Below are 17,682 nucleotides of genomic sequence, written 5' to 3'. Positions count from 1 at the left end.
AGCTTTAAACGTCGTGCTTCTATTTTTTTCTAACTTTCGAATTTTTCAAGGTATATAAACAAAATTCAGACCCTAAATCGTAGTTCCGCTTCCAACAGACACTAGAACTTAACTTTCTCTCTCAAGTGGAACAAATTTCAAGAAAAGCGATCGAGGAGTTATCTCAGAGAAATGTTTCTGCGTTTTACATGTACTTGAATAGGCCGCGTCGGAGTTAGGCCCGAGCTAAAGCTTCCTTTAAACAATTTGTCGAGGTTTCAAATACATGAATAATAACTGCGTTGGCATTGCCAAAGATGCTGCAAACGAATTCTTGAACGCTACACACTGTAAAAACAAGTAAAATATGTATTTTTTTCATAAAGGAATGTACTCGCATGTGCCAAAAATTGTGCACAGAATACCTGATGTCAACGCTTCCATGTTTTTTGTCTGTCTAATAAGTAAAAAAAAAATATCACACGAACTTTAGAAATATATGATTTCGAAACCAGCTAAGCAGTGCATGCCGCTGATATGAAAAATGTAAAGGCCACGAAATGAACAAGTTGATGACAAATGTGTTAATGAAACTTTGTCATTCAATAACCTTGTTCACGTTCTTGTACATATGCAACGGCCAGTGAAAAATCTCAATGACGCTGTCATTTGTTCGAATGTATTACGCAGGAGCAGTCGTGTGTCCGGTCGTGAGTAATTGCATCGAAATTATAGTCGCAACAGAGAGCACGTATAAAAAGCGGGAGTTCTGCAAAATATACGAGGGCGAGTCAAATGAAAATGAGCCAGTGAGAATACATGACAAACGGGGTATTTTATTTAAAAGTAGTCTTCATGAGCATTTAGTCATTTCTCCCATTGACTAGCGAGTCGCTTAATTCCCGTCTCATAAAGCTCCTTGGGTTGCTGCTTTAAAAAGCCTGCAACTGACTCTTTCACGTCATAGTCCCACACGAATCTGGTTCCCTTGAGCTGTTTTTTCAGCTGCCCCAACATATGGAAGTCGCAACGCGACAGGTCTGAGCTGTATGACGGATATTGCAGCGTTTCCCACTCGAACTTTAAAAGTTTTGCATTAACGACATCAGCGACGTGGGGACGGGCATTGTCGTGGAGCAAGATGACTCCATTACTCTATTTTCCACGTCGTTTGTTCTTGATTACGACACGCAGCCGTTCCGGCGTGTAAACAATTGATAGTCTCTCAAGATTTAGCAAATTCTATCAGTAATGGCCTCTGATGATGGAAAAAAACAAGGCAACAACACCAACGCCTTCTCGGCGGGAATGACGGCCTTTGCTTTCTTTGGGCGTAGTGAATTCGAATGTTTCCACTGTAAATTTTGCCCTCGTGTGTCAGGCTCGTAGTAGTGGTACCATGGTTTGTCCCCGATTACAATTGCAGAGAAGAAGTCGTCACCCTCATTGTGATACCGGATCAGATGAGCCAAGGCAACGCCGTACTTCTCCGTCTTCTGGCAATGGTTCAAAATTTTGGGCATTCATTGCGCACACAAACGCCGATGTTCACGAATTATGGCGTGAACCGAACCGGGACTGATGTTCACACGCTGTGCAAGTTCATCGATGCTTATCCTCCGTTCTTGTCTCATCAGATCATCAAGCTTTAGAATTTTGTTGGGGGTGATTGCACGATGGCTTTGGCCCGGTCTTGGATCGTCTTTGCAACTTTCACGTCCTTCTTTGAACCGTTTACTCCAACGCTTCACAGTGGCCAATGAAATGAAATGTCCAACGAACACGGCATCCATACGGCGACTAATTTCTTTTTGGAAAACACCTTCAGCTGTCAAAAACTTCACGGCACCACGCTGCTCAACTTCTGGAGCATTCATTACGTCACGCAACCATGTTCAATCCAATGTATGAGAGCATTAAAGAACATTTATCCTCACACCTGCGTGTCACTTTTGTAAATGAGAGATGCCTGTGTGCTACGCGCATGCCTCGCAGATAATGAACCGAATCATTATTGCGTGGGGTGGGTAGGCTAACTTTCAATTCACTCGCCCTCGTACATTATAACTGCGAATATACAATTGAATATATATACAAATGCGAAGATACAGTTTGATGAAGGGCAAAAAAAGTGTCACTAGAAACAAAGTTTACTGCACGTGTACACAAAACCTGGCAACAAGATATTTAAGCATACGCATAAGTATCCAATAAATCTACTCATCTAAGAAAAAGTCACTGTATATAATGCGTCAGATAAGGCAAATGAACATGTTTCGCAATCACAGATTCACAGAATCCTAGATCCCGCCCCTATTCCATCCACTCTCCCCGATTTATCGCGCGCGAAGGAAGGCGGCGCGCTTGCTCCCCGCTTTTCTCCTTTGCGCACACAAGACTTAGCCACCATCGTCGGCTCTCCCCCCTCAAAGTCAAAGTAGGAAAAATAAATAGAAACGTAGTTACCTTGGCTGGCTTTAGTGTCTTGACATGGATGCTTTGGCGTAGGTGAAAAAAAATGTTGGTATCCTTTTTTTTGTGGTATGACGGCACGAAGGAACCACCACAACGCTTCGTCTCATCGGACCTCGCTACGTGCTTTGTCAACTTGATTGATTGATTGATTCTTTATTGGTTTATCTTGCCTGATAGTGTGTTTAGCCTTCTCTCGTTGTATGTTGGGATGCAAATCTTTAGAAAAGTCAATTCGTCTTTGGCGTCAAATGTTTATAACTACATTAAACCCACAAAGTTCCGGAATTGAAAATCGGAAGCACAACTTTGTAAATGTCAATGCACCTTTCGCATCAAAAGTTTATGAGAATTTATACCCATAAAGTTTCGGAATTGACATTCATGCGCTCCATAGATTCCACTGCCTCCGCGACATGCCGCGGTGAGCCCGTTCGCCATCCAAACGCCCTTGAAATTTGGTGCTCGGATGGGGCTCCTTGCGTTATGTGACTCCTGGTGCATAGGGGTTGCCGCGAAATCCAGCCCGAGTTCGCAATGTTCGCGCTGAAATGTCTTTTCGAGCGTGAAAAGAAAATTCTAGACAAAATACAGAATGATTTCCGGCGCCGGAGGTTGCTTTGGTTGGCCGTGCATGGACAGCACGAAAAAAATTCGGGAGGGGGGGAGGGGGGGGGGCTGAATCACGACGTTTGGCTCGCGTAGATCGTTTCTCCCTCCGAGACACCGAGTTCTTTGGTGGTTCGTTCCGCTTGCTCAGGCGCATGTTTCGTTGCCGCGCCGAACGCTGCGTTCCTCGGCGCTCACCGCGTGATTGGTGGGTGCAAAGTCCGATGCGGGGCACCCGGTAGGTGATCGATGCGCCGTAGCGCATTGTCTTAGACTATAAAGTTTCTCACTATATTACCTAGAGGGAAATCTGGCGCTGCTGCACTGTGGTATGCATGAGAATGCCGGTATATTGTGAATTCGGATTGGCATCGTTCTCGAAGAGCCAGGCAAGCACCATTCCGTCTGTCACAATGACTCATTTTCTACTAAAACTGCACGTAAAAAGCTGTTTTAGCTTTATTATTACACAAGAGCATGTTCTGTTTAACTATGAGAACTGGTTATTGCATGTACAATTATATAATAGGTAAAAAGTATCAGCGGGCCGCTAAAATTGGAGGACAGACAAGATTCGCGCTCGCTTTGAAACAGTTTGCCGTCTCTTCTTGCTTTTCTTCGCTTGGTCATGCATTGTAGGTGAGTAAAGATGTAATATCCGTGAAGGGAACATTTTATGAAGATTTACTTTAAGAACACGTTATTTGTGTAGGTATATCCACGTTTTAGACGAAGCCTCTTACAACACCAGTCAACACAAGCCTTACAGACACATATACCGTCATTCCCATAACGGCATGGCGCCTCTCAAGAAACTCCCATAGACGGTGGCGCCAGATTTGCCTCTAGGTGTTATAGTGAGAAACTATGTCTTAGACCCCTTGGCGGGTCGACGGGAACGCTATCGCGTTCCAGTCTTGAAGGCGAAGCTTAAGCGACCTCCAATTTTTTTTATTGCGATAGCAATTGTACGGACACTCCAAACGCATTTCAGCCATCGGCGTCAGCGTTGCCGTGAGGTTCCGTATAAACTTCAAGCGCGATAAATCGGTGCCGCGCGCGCCGTATGGTGTATGCTACAGTGAAAACGTGTGACGGTGAGCCAGCGATCGCGGCTCAATCTCGCACACGAACGGGAGAAAGCCAGCCGTTTCCCGACACGCCCAAGGCTCCTGGCGGAGGGTAGGGAGAGGGGGGTTGCGTTCTCCCTCGGCCGGCCCGTGCGACCGTCCGGGCCGCTGACGAAACGTTCATTAGAGGGATCGCCAGTCGTTTGCGCGCCGCCGCGAGTAAGAGCGGGCGCGAGACAGAAAATGTGGGGGCTTTTGCTCCTTGAATATAAGGCTCTGCCGAGGCACTACGGAGGGGGTTTCTTAGCCCTTGTTGCATTCGTTTGTCTCCTAGACATGCCGGCATTGCGGAGTGCGGTCGAGTTTGTTGCCGCCCTGCCGCTGGCTGCCCGCGCGGTGGGGCACTGGGCACGGACGCCCCATTTGGTGATCCCTGTGTCTGAAGAGGCGAGGTTCTGACTGGCACGTGCTGTATAAGTCGCGGGTCGCTTTTTTCGTCGCGACGATAGATTGGAATTTTCACAAGCACTGCTCACGGAGGGCACACGTAATCGGCAAACGGAGGCCTCAGGCGAATACCTGAGGTTATAGTAAAGTAGGCGGCGCAGAATCTCCAGGGAACCCAAGGGGTAGCGGGGGAGGATCAAAGCTGGAAGCAGGGCGGCCCGTGGGTTGGGGCCGTGGAAACCGAAGCGTGCCAGGGGGTGTTCGCATAAAATATTGGCTGACAGCCGGTCTTATACAACCCTGGCACGCGCAGGCCTCGGCGAGCCCCAACCTACGGACCAGTCCGGGTTCTAGCTTTGGTGTCCCCGTCGCCGCTTTGGTGTCCTGGAGGCGCCGCCAATAATGCGAAATAATGAAGCGTTGTTACAATCAGTAAGAAAATACGTTTGAATGAATATAATTGCACCCAGCCGGCAACTTGTGACGCTAAGTTCAGCACTACCGCGCCCCGACCGCGACTTGTGCAACACCAGTCAGGACTTTGCCTCAGAAGGTGCTACTACGTCAGACAGACTTTGTCGCGCCTGCGGCACTGATGCTGAGTCAGTCGTCGTAACCAGTGGCCTTTCAGCCACTTGCGTTTAACCGCGGTTGCTGAGGCGCTCTGCCTTCTACATGTTCAATATATGCAGCCCGGGCTGTACTACGGTCGCTACTGCTCCACCAGAAACATCTATGATGTCATGTTTCTGAGCACGCGTTGTAGGCGTTTGTCCCTAGGCTAGTATCTGCCGCGACTGACTTAGCACGAGCGACGCAGGTGCAAGACAGTCTGTCCGACAAAGCGGTCGCCGAATCCAAAGTTAGTATGCCTATGTTTAAACTTCATGCGGCCGATAAAGCTGCTGTATTTAATTAGTATAGCTGTCCACTAACTGGCTATCGCAATCGATGGTTTGCCTTTCCGGCGAAATCGCGATTTTATTTAATTAGCAGCTTTTAAATAGCACTTAAGCACACGACGCCTGCACCTTGTGGTATGCGAATGGGACGTAGGTAAATCCCAGCACGTGACCCCCGAGATTTTTGAGCGCATTGCAGACAGCCGCTGGCACACATTATCTCGGAGGTCACGCAGAGAGCCCCCGCTGATTCTAAATGTTCCGCGGCTCTCAGCGTTCCGACAAGTGGTAATGGAGGCTTTTTTTTTTCACTGTCTGTATCAAGAGCGTTTATGGGTGACGCGTGCATTCGTATTCTAAATATAGCTTTGCGCACGGGTTGCACATTATCTACGTTAGTCGAAGCTATGCTTTTTACGTGGTTAAAAAAATATTAATTGGAATAGGCCTGCGACAGCAGATAAAAAAGGGAAACACAGACCGTAGTTCTCCAGACGTGCTCTAACTGTCGCTTCCAATACTCGCCCACCGTCACCCAGAGACAAGCCCAAACAAGTACGCAAAGGAATACGAGACAATCACGAGTGACGGGTACTTAACCTCACCAAGGTCTCCATGCGTGAAAAAAATATGTTTACCAAGTCAGCCCTTTCTATGCCGCAGCTGTCAGGTTTCGAGTCCACGGGGCCAATCCATATCGGTTAATTTTGTTTTTGTATTTTGTTAAGCTTGATCTCATTGCCACAGAGTTGATCTTGTATCTGTTCGTTTCTTTCACTTTTCTATACGCTATTACAGATGATGAAACACAAACAAGGACAAAATTGTGCAGTAAGTTTACTGCTGTAGTTACTTATGGGAAGGGCCATATCTGACTGTTTGCTAGAAATGGGGATTGCATAGTGAGCGAGAACTAAAAGAAAACAAAAGAAACAACTGCGAAAATGCAGCCACCACCTGTTTGAGTCTGCTTTTGCCGGCAGACGAGACCTGCACTTTGTCGCGTCTCGCTTCACGTATTCATCTCCAGGCATCTGTGCAAGCCAAACACAACTGAAGCTGGACAATGCAAAAGTATGAAGACTCGGTAGGTGAAGAAGATTTCCTTTGTAGATTCTCGCGAAGCTTGGAAGCACGTGATCGTGAAATGCCGTAAAAGTAACTTTGATATCGTCCGTATCATTTTTTTGTTATTGCGATAAGAATTGCACGAACACTCCAGGCAAATTTTCGCCGTAGGCATCGCCGTCGCCGTGAAGTTCCGCATGTATGAAAGTACCCTCAGGTTTAAATGAGTAAACAACAATAAAATTCACCGAAGGCTGGATCCGAATAAAAGAGCTCTAGCACAGAAGCTATTAGACCACAAATGCTTGTCTCAGCAGGCAAATGAAGCATCCTTAAGAATGTCTTTCGGACAAAAGACGTTTCTAAGATGGCGGAGCACTGTTCCTTCTACCCATCAGTTGCTTTGAGTGCTGCGTCCCGCCAATATGTCGCACGTGCGTATAGTTTGAACGACGTTCGAAAAGTCGTAGTTATTGTCGCCCATCCAACTTGTGGTTCGGTGCGTAAAACCTGATAAATCAAGTTGGAAACTCTATCATACAGCAATAAAAAAGTATATCACAATTCTGTAAATTGCATGTGTTCAATCGTCGAGAGTGGGCAGAGTTGATTCATTATCCACCGCGCCGAAATATACGCCAAATATTTGAGTAGGACTTCCGCAATATCCTCGTAAGAATTGAGAGAATTTCACAGAATTTGAATGTTATATATGTCGTTTTTGTTTGCCTTAGAAATTGTAGCAGATGCAGTTTACAGAACTGCAGTCGCTATTTATGCTCCAGATATAGACTTTAAAACGTTGTGCTTTCGTGTTTTTTAGGCGTGCCAAATTTCGGTGTTTTATTTTTGCTTCGGAGCCATAGATCAAAAGTCTCTCTAATGTAGTCGCTAGAATTTAGCTTTCTCTCTTACAGGCGACAAATTTCATTCAGATTGGTTAAGCGGTTGTCTAACCCGAGCATTTGTGCAATTGCATTTGAATTTAGGGAAATCAGAGTTGGCGCCAAGGTAGAGCTTCTTCTTAACCCCGATTAAGAATTAAGTTTAATACTAATTAATAATTAGTCATGTCTACAGAAGGGTGCGACAGAATTGTATGTATAGACGCAATAGCTTTTCCACAAATGATCTTCAGGAGGAAGCGCTTGCGGTCCGCGTTGTCACTAGAGGGCCACAGATGCCGCCTTGCACTTACCCTTCTTCAAGTTCTCAGAAATTGCTAACCTGCGAAGAAACAGGTGCTTGCCATATGATTGGACTTTAAGTTTGAATTGCTACATGCATCAGTAAAAAAATACAAAACGTTCAACTTGGCGTTTTTTTATTTTTATTTTTTTTACAATGGAGACTCGAAACCTGAAATACCCTTTCGGTCAATTGTGTCAATGCAAGGCTAGTGGCAGCATGCTGCTTCAGGTTACCTGCGGGTTCATTTAGGTTCGCTAACTGCTGTACACCCGTTTTTGACCAATAACTCGGAGCACGTCGTTAGTTTCCTAACTAGTTTTAATCCGCGAAAATGTGCTGCTTTCAGTGTTGACGTGCAAGTCCTCTTCTATTCCTTCCCGCATAAGTTCTTGTTACAATGTGTACAAGGAAATATTACGGACCTCTATGATTAGCCTGGCTTTATGAACAAGTGTGGCATTCCTATGGAATGTTTGCTCGAACTTCTTTTTTTATACCTCCATTCTACATTTGTGTCTTGGTAAATTTACCTATTTGTTCGATCCTCTGGTGTATGTATGGAGTGTAGAGTTGCTACCATTTTAAGTGATGTTTTTGTGAGTAAGGTAGACCGGGCCATAAAATGTCATGTAGATGGTTTGCCTACACGATATTTATGCTCTGTCGATAACCGTGATAACCGCACTCGGTGCATAGTCAATGTTCTTGAGGTGCTTAGAGAAAAGGGGCAATAGAATAAAGTTCACATGTGAGGTTCCTAACCAGGAGGCGCGTTTGTTTCTTGTCTTCGTGGTTTCAACCTGCATGTGTTTGTTGAACGTACGCTCCAAGACAGGGAAGCTCCTGTTCAGTTTTAAATCGGTGCATTCGAAACTAGCCAAATTTGGGATCGGACCATGACGTTTGCGCTTGGCGCTTTCTAAATTGTTTTCATGCCACGAGATATTTTTTTTGTCGATAGATTGATCACCTGAAGCAACCGGTTTTCCCGCTTCATCTCCATGCACTGCCTGTGAGCGTTTCGTTAAGAAGTGTCAATGAGAAAGTTGTAGAGCAACATGAGAAACTCCCGATACAGCTTTCTGCTGCTCAATACGTGCTACGTGTAAGGGTTTTTCGGAGGAGGAAAAGAGCCCGCGAATACAAGCAAAATTGCCGCGCAACTGGCTACTCGAGGCACTTTGCATGCATCGATAGCGCCCGATATAGAAAGCTGTATTGGCGATTTTTCATGTTGCTCTACAATTTTCTCATTACATTACATTTTCATCTAATATAGAATATTGTAGAAGTTGATTAAATAAGAATAATTATGCACGCTTTCCCGACGCCACGGCAACTCCACGGTTCTGGCTGATCGAAGGTACGCCTAGTGAGTGCGTCACTGCGTACGTCACGTCTCAGCCGTCTGGCTGACTAAATGTGTGGCCTAGTGCGTGCCTCACTGGGCCTATGATGGCTCAGCTAGTTCAGAGAAGGAGGTGGTGCCACGTCATGAGTGCACAAAATGACCGCGTTCATGACGTGCCGAGGTCTACAAACGGTATAATGGTTTCGCATTCCCACACGTAAGCACTCTTAAGTATCTCTGCCGAACTTTTAAACATTGTCCCAGTAAACCGCGCAAAAGGTACGTGCATTCAACATTTCGAACGTCTCGGACTCTAAGCGCACCTAATGACTCTTTCAAAGAGAACACACACGCCATTTACTTTTGTGCGACGGTCTTTTAAAGCCAGGCTGAGTGGACTCGCTATCATAAGATGTACCTTTCGACCCGATTTCTGTGAGAACAGTTATGCCAGGGTCACCTGTCATTAAAAGAGCCTCTAGCTGTGTTGGCTTATTCCGGACGCTGCGACAGTTTGGCTTTGAGGATTTTGAATTCATCATGTTGGTTTGTTCTATGCTATTTTCATATGTTCGTTGTCGAGGTTGTAACTGCAGATCCTATATCGGCGTCTCAACCGTACAGGACACCACCAAGGCTCAATTTATCGTACAGCAGTTCTACCTTCGCACCGTTTTCTTTTTCTGCGTTAGCGCACATCCAGGCTTGCCTCCGAGATTTCCGTGCTCTTTTCCAGAAGTCTTCAGACACTGAGAGGTCGCTGTAATTTAATTTATAGCACTTCTTTAGCACCATTATTAATTTCCTGTAATAATTTTTTTTAATACACGTTGCGTGTTGGTTTTCCACATTCCGATCTGGTCTGTGCATTCTTCAATCCCGGTTACAGTTGCACTGCGTTTCGGTTCCTGCATTTCCTGTGCTTGGCTCGAGAGTTTCATTAGTGTCAGTAGCGGTTTCCTCTGCGCCATAGACAGTCTAGTTATTTCGACGTCCTCTGTTTGCAAGATCGCCTGGCTTATCCACTAATGTCGTCAGTATTTGGTCAAACGTGACACTGTTGCTTCCATATCAAGGACTTTCTTGTGGAAGGCGGCTAAGCTATTGAGCCGTCTTTTATTTTTTAATTTTTTCGTCCTGGTATACTCAACAATGAACGCTTCTGTCATATTAAAGCGGGCTTTATTAAAAGCACGAAGTGAGTTTTAGCAACAACTAAACAGATTGTTTGCAAACTCAAGGCTTGTCGCACCATACGCGGTCATGCATTATTACATAAACTCTATAAGGGTATTGTTGTGGACCAATTACGTGTCGTCTGCGGCAATGGCAGAGCGAGGAAAAACACGTGTTCTATTTTTTCGAATCGTCGCTGCAGATGATGCCGCTATTGTGTAAAATATGCTGCGCTCAAATGTAGTTCAGATTTAATCCAATGAGAGGACACATGTGCTGCATTTATAAAGAGTACCAAACAATGCCAACTGCCTAATTTCTTGCCTAAACGGCATTTTATTGTGAGTGATCGTGTTTAGACGGAAAAACCAAGCTGTTCTATTACGTTATGTCCGCTGTGTATGGTATGAGAGTTATCGCACTGTTGCTTCCACTTCACGCTGGATCGTGCGCAGTCGCCAACATAATATATCCAAAAAATGTATTCGAGCTTCTGAGTGGTGGTTCTTGGATTCAGGGAACAAATCGAAGAGGACAATATTCGATTCGCAATTCGAAAGTTTCGAACATTCACACGTTCCTGACATCTTGAACATTTCAACCCAGAGGGATCTTTCTCTGTGGCGCAGACGACAGCGGCCTGTCTATTAATACCGTCCAGAAGGAAACTGTAGAACTACTTTTCTACCACAACTATGCGTCCTACAACAGCATTTTTGGGGCAGGCATTTTGAGAATTTCGGCTTTGTTCCACGTCCACGAGTTTGTCCCCGAGTCGTTTTCTTTTTTTCTTCGTAGTATTACGCAGCTAATTCTGTCAGTAACAGGCATCAAGACGGAACTGCAGCTCTTCCACGTCATTGAAGAAGTGCGAGTTTGTTTAGTGAGTAGGAAGGTTTTTTGCACAGTGGGCTAGATATTCCGATAAAGTCAGCCCGAGCCCGTTCTCGCTGCCTGCTGACGTTTTGGACGTTTTCGTGTCTACATTTTGTCAGCTGCATTATCGCCACTTGGAACAAAACTGCGTGGCTCAGTAACAGTGGAATTTGTGTAGTGTCTGGCTGCACCTCTTGACACACCGCACAATAGCATTTTGTCTACTATTAGCTAGAGGCAATATAATCGGAATCGCTACAAAGACACAAAGCGCAGTTTTGATGGTGATGTGTATGTCAGCTGCCCAGAACATTCTTTATTTGTTCAAAACATTATTTAACGTATGAGATTGATGCTCAGTATTTCATAGAAATGCGATATTCACTAACAATTTTTCCCTGAAATTTAGAAAGGCCATGGAAAGGCAGCACGTCTGGTGCACAGCAAGAGAAAGCTGCCTTAACCCTTGACTGGCAGCTTTGTCGAGTGCCATCATGCACCGTCTTTAGGATGTCTAACAGCAAAAACGCCTTGATGAGGTAAAAAAAAAAGCATGGAAGAAGAAAAGACCTTGCTTAAATCTGCCTAAACAAAAGAAACAATTTTCACAGTGACCAGAGTGTGACTACGATGTTCACCAAGATGAGAATTGCGAAGCCTGCAGGTTTTGTCCCCAAAATTTGTTCTCTTGATTACGGGCGATATTTCCGCGAAGCTACTGTTGGGCAGGTAACTAAATGAAGGTAAATTGCAAAAGGCAAGACTCATATTTGAATTTGTCTTCTCTTTACATAGTTTTTATCAGCTCAACGGCATTGCTGACTTTCCAGTTGAAAGGATTAGCAAAATAATTATCACCGTGTTGTAAAGTCAACCAAATCTGGGACATGAGGCTATAATACGAAGTTTAAAAAAATTGTACTCGTAAATGGTTTGAATCTTGAATCCTTAAACGATGCTAATAGCCTGCTACTGCAAAATGCTTCGCATGATACTTAAGATCAGCATCTTTTTTTTTTCTTTTTTTCTTCCAGGAAGCCCTCGCCCAGTGCGCGGCTGATGTTGCGTCGCAGCTGCTCAAATGTACCACATTCGGTGTGCTGCTGCTCTTCGGTCCACACCAGACGGCGCAGAACAATTATCCACGCTTCCGCCGAGGTCCTTACTGGACGCTGCTGGATGTTGCCCACTTTGTAAGCGCCGTTACACGCCGCACTGTCTCTTTCTTCTTTTCCCACTAAACTAATGTTTTATGTAAAAACATAAACGCTTAATAAGCAGAAAAAAAAACACGAAAGCATGCTTGGTAAAAGGTAAGCGATGTTTACCTTGTTCCACACAGCAAGAAGGCGATTAGTTGCATGTCCAACCGTACATATTTCCTCATACAAACCGTTCCGAACGAATACTGCAACTAAGTTTTTTTTTGGAATTGCAGTCGCTTGTGCAGTTAGACCGCTCCTCCTTTCCAATGTTAGTCCTCTCTCGCTAAGCTAAGGGACCTTACTCTGGGGATGCCACTTACGCACTCTGGTGATGCGGCAGGCATTTGCTGAACGCCATGCAAACTTTTAGGTGGCCGGTACAAACAGCGGCGGCAGTCTTGCTCGGGCTCGGGATTCAAACATATGGGAAAGTGGCTTGCCACTTAAAAAGCAACAATAAAGTTAGTTGGGCACCTGCACGCGTTGTGAGGAGTTCACAAAAGGATTCAGGGGCGTAATTCAGAAAGGATTTTGTTCGTAAGCGCTTCTTGGCATGGACTTACTCTTTTCAGTAATACGTAAAACAACAAAATTGGCTGTCATCTGCTCTTACCGATTGTTCTGACGTAAAATCTTCCTTTTTTTTGGTATATACAAGTTCAAGTTATTGTAAAAATAACTGTTGCTAAAAATGAAATAAAGTGAGAGTGTGCGCGCGCATGACCAAAAAGCTCTATTTTAACGGAATTGCTTTCAAAGCGGTACGATGTTCTTCACGGAATGGCGCTGGGTGTAGCACATGTGTCTACTGTCTCGAAATGTCACCTGAGCAAGAAAGAATTTCTAAGCCCCTAAAGGCATAATACCGGACCATAGGGAACGCATTTCAGAAGCATATCCTACGTGAACTCTCACACATGAATTTCACGAACCACGAGACATGCCGCTTTTGCAAATTTGAGCTTGGCGAAGCGTAGCCAGATGCGATCTCAACCAGCACGCAGCTGTTGCGTAACTTTTGCACAATGACATAAGTTTATTAGCTCCTTTAGAGCTCAGCGAAATCTTTGGACTTCGTACGCATGCGTGGCCTCTCTGATCCCGCCCACCGTTACCTGCGCGTTGCCTCGACTCGGAGGCCGTGGTCTGTGCTATTTGGTTGCCTCTTGCTTCGTCGGTTACTTGCGGCGTACGCGTTGGCATCTGATCCGGGCAAACTGCGGCGCCGAGCGAGTGTTGCCCGGATTGCTATTAGCTAATGTCTATTTTCGCCATATTTCACATTCCCTAATGTTGTAAACAGGGATAAGGTGCCTCAGAAAGGCTGGCCAACGTTTCGATAGGAGGACCTATCTTCGTCAAAGGCTGCCTCGTCATCCGCGGCATGTTAGTTTTAAAGGGTTAGTACAGTGACGTCACGTGCGGTTGTTGTCGGTGGCGGCTGGTTGTAAAGGGAGAGACTTCAAAGAGAATGAGCGCTGTCGTCTGACGTCTGTGGGCGTGGTTCCCAAGATGAGGAGACACGCGCGGGAGAGGGGGAAGGCGGGGAGAAAAGAAAAGAAAGAAAAGGAGAGAAAAAAAAGGGGGGGACACTAAGAGGGAGAAAAAAAAAGAAAAGAAAAAGAGGGGCATGGGAGGGTTTTGGGAAAGCGAGAGGTTACGGAGCGGCCAGGGGTGTCGTTGGCGGCATGTTTTTGTGGCTTTAGAAGAGCCGGTCAGGCGGTCAGTGCGCGAGTAACACAAAATACACAAAGAGACATCAGTTGAAAAAGTGGCTTTAGTAGCGTAACAGCAATGCGGCGAGCAATTTTGAAGGAGTGAAGATGGCGACAAGGAGTCTGGGGTGCAATGCATAAGGTAATTGGAAGGCAGCGGCATGGCCTTTCAAGGGACGTTAGCCCCAGTAGCTCAACCTAGGTGTCGTTACGGCGGTATACAGAAATGGCCATACCCTGGGTGGCTGAGGCGCCGAAAAAGGTATCCTGGCGTCTGGTACTTTGGAATGTGTTGGTGAGGGTGTTTAAAAAAAATATATATATATAATAAAAACAGACAAACAAAGGGGGGAGGAACCGAAACCGGAATAACAAATAGGAGGGTGACGTGCGAAGAAGCGGGAAAAACTCCGAATTCTTACGTGATATATATATATATATATATATATATATATATATATATATATATATATATATATATATATATATATATATATATATAAACGAGAAGAACCGAGGGGCCCGATTTTTATGAGTCATATTATGAGAAGCCAACAAACACTGGCACCAAGGACAACATAGGGGAAATTAATTGTGCTTAATAAATGGAATTTAGAAACGATAAGCTAATGGAAATTAAAGTGGATGAAAAAAACAACTTGCCGCAGGTCGCAACCGAACCCGGTTCGGTTCCCACCTGCGGCAAGTTGTTTTTGCCCGCTTCGAAATGCGGCCCTCTTTGGCCGGGATTCTATCCCGCGACCTGGGACTTAGGAGCGCAACGCCACTGTCACTACGCCACCCAAGGCGGGTAATGATATTTATTTCCAACTGTACGGGTAAATAAGTAACTGCGCATATGCATAAGCGTTGCGAATTGTTGCATATATAACCCGATATAATGCACAATTTGCTAAGCCACGGAACTGTTTGAAGCCAAAAGGACGATGTTCTTAGGAGAATCAATGTACTACTCATAATTCAAATGCTGTCTGAATCAGCACACTTTCTGCACTCGTGAACACTCGTGAGAGGCTTCCTTCTAGCAATTTTTGCATGAATCGATGTACAGAGCACGCAGCGTGGCATTTATCTTGAAGACAATGTGAGAATGGCGGCCGGATTCCCACGCTAGTACTGTGTCGGAAATTCCTCCTGGTGGTTCGGGTGTTCAAGAAGTTTCATTTCTATGGAATCCCCGCTCTGCGCCTCCAAGATAACATTTCATTCTGGTCACTATATTTGTTCCGTTGTCTGACTGATGCAGCAGCGCTATGCTTTCTGTGAGCAAGAACGAGGAAAAAAATGCACCGACGGCTCCTATGCCACAGGCGCTGTTCCTGGTGCTCGCTGCCCTTGGAGTCGCGAAGGGCTGCCTCGCCCTGGGCTCGGGTCGTCGGGCGAACACCATGCTGCTCGCATCCCTGACCGACGCCACGTGCGACTTTGCGCTGGCCTTGTCATGCGTGAGTGTTTACAGCTGTCCCTTCGCGTCCGTCTTGTAACTGCATGTCTGCCCTCGACAACGAAATCGAGACAAAAAAAAAAGAAATAACCACGGCTTCTGTCCACGTATATACGAAATAAACGGACGTGCCTGCGGAACGCATGTCATGAGTAGATCTTGACGCTTATAGGCACTTGCAGCATACGGCGCGCGGCGACGACTTTATCGCCTTTGGACATTATACAGGCCCTCACGGCGACGCCGACGGCGTAAATGTGCTTCGAGTGTCCGTATAATTTCTATCGCAGTAATAGTAGACGAAATAAGGATAGTAGTTTTATCGGCCGTATAAACTTGAAAGCATTAGCTTACTAACTGAATTGATAAGCGTAGTGTCAGCGCGCACACGCAAACATCACACTCGATGAGCGCGGGCACTCGCTGTCAAAACGCTGATGCGAGCAAGCGCGGTAGCAGTAGCCAGCCAAGTGACCTTCATCACTTCGCTTCAACGCAGAAGCGGTGAGAACACAACGCGCACAAAGGTATGTGTCGTCTACAGATCCTTTTCAAGATACTCGCGCGGTGTGCGACCGCGCACACCGTCGCCGCATATGGCCCGTGGCGACGGTGTTATCGCCCTTGGGCTTTATACGGAACATGACGGCGACGGCGACGTCAAAAGTGCGCCTGGGGCGCGATCGGGGATCGTTGTTCGGAGCGCGCGTTCGGTTGCGACAACGATCCCCGATCGCGCTCCAGGACGCTACCACGTTTGCATGCATCTTGTTAATCAGTTTGAGCGAGTAGACCCATGCCGGGCGGTTTGACTGAACTTTCCTCATCGCTCGCTCCACCGAACCCGCTAGCGCCTACGTGAACTCGAGGATCGGTTTTCGTCCCGACAAGCCAACTCGACCCCACTTAAATCGGGTTCATATAAACGTATATCTTTTACAGCGAAGCTGTTAAGGGCTAGTTCCCCCAGGACCGTGTCCGTGCGTTCACATAGAACTAGCATCATCAGGATTGGTTCCAGCGTCGTCTTCTGCCGGAGCTGGCTCGTTGGCGTCCCTCAGCGCTGCCGCGCCAACGCGCTCGTGCCACTGCTGCCGCGTTCGTCGGCACTAATTAATTAGTTAATTAAGAAACACAGAGACATAACCAATTTTACAGTAAATTACAGCGAAGTTGTTATGGGCTAGTTCTCCCAGGAACGTGTCCGTCTGTAGACACAAAACTCCCCTTACGTGGGCCGATCCCGATGATGGTGCGACACCGGGCAGACCCGCGGCTGAGGTGAAGCAGGCGTTAAGTACTCCCCATACGTGCGCCGATCCCGAAAATAGTTCAATGCTGGGCTGACCCGCGGCGGAGGTGCAGTTCGCCACTAAGGGGCCCACATACACAGCTTCGCTGGTCATCCTTGTTCACAGAGTGTAAGGGCACTGAGTTCGTTCGTTTGTTTGTTTGTTTATTTGTTTGTTTATTGACAAAACAACGCTCAAGAGCGGTTTGTCTTGGCGCCAAGGCAAAAGGCGGCAATAAAAGCCACCTGACTAGGCCTTTGACACCAGACAACACGCGCAGCACACAACATGGGCGCAACATGCTTCAAAACACACTGCAAAATATCAAACACATACAAATAAAGATGCACGTACACAGTATCAAACACGACACAGCAAGATTAACTATTAAGGCATAACTATTGTGTGTGTGTTCTGCGAGTGTTGTCGTCCTGCGTGCTATGAGACAGAACGCTGTTTAATCAGTGCCACAAACCTTTTATGGTTCCACTTCTTTCGAACCTGGGCGTATTCCTGAAAGCTCATCTTTAAGGCACTAAGTTAAATGAGTCTATCGATTTCACTTTTCGACAGATGGCCCTGTTGCTTGTCGTGTGGATACGATGGAGGCACTGCCTTCCACCATCGGGGTTCGTGTGCACGTTGATGGGATTCTTGACTACAGCTACGCTTCTTGACGCAGTCCGAGAATGCATGTATCTGCGAAAGAGTCAGGTAAGAAAACATTGGTATTTTAATTTCGAGTTTAAGAAGGTTGTCATTATTGAGCACTGGTTTTTGAATAGTGAAACTTAACAATTGAATAGGAGCATTTCAGAGTGCTGGTTTCAAATTTCGAGTTGAATGTTGAATAGATTTCTCCTT

At 46.0% G+C, this 17,682-nt stretch overlaps 1 protein-coding gene across 1 annotated transcript in view; it reads left to right on the top strand.

The window, feature by feature from the left end:
* Positions 1 to 6,483: 6,483 nt before the first annotated feature.
* Positions 6,484 to 17,682, top strand: part of LOC142557609 (ATP-binding cassette sub-family C member 3-like) — a 59,951-nt gene continuing 48,752 nt past the window's right edge. Inside the window, exons 1-4 of the mRNA XM_075669572.1 lie at positions 6,484 to 6,566; positions 12,176 to 12,334; positions 15,393 to 15,527; positions 17,392 to 17,532. Coding sequence (XP_075525687.1) covers positions 6,546 to 6,566; positions 12,176 to 12,334; positions 15,393 to 15,527; positions 17,392 to 17,532 — 456 coding nt within the window. The 5' untranslated portion in view covers positions 6,484 to 6,545. The remainder of the gene's footprint in view (positions 6,567 to 12,175; positions 12,335 to 15,392; positions 15,528 to 17,391; positions 17,533 to 17,682) is intronic.

The sequence above is a fragment of the Dermacentor variabilis genome, chromosome 9 (genome assembly GCF_050947875.1).
Source record: "Dermacentor variabilis isolate Ectoservices chromosome 9, ASM5094787v1, whole genome shotgun sequence".
Classification (NCBI taxonomy): domain Eukaryota; kingdom Metazoa; phylum Arthropoda; class Arachnida; order Ixodida; family Ixodidae; genus Dermacentor; species Dermacentor variabilis.
Note: the sequence above shows the minus strand (reverse complement) of the source record. Positions and strands in the feature narration are given on the sequence as shown.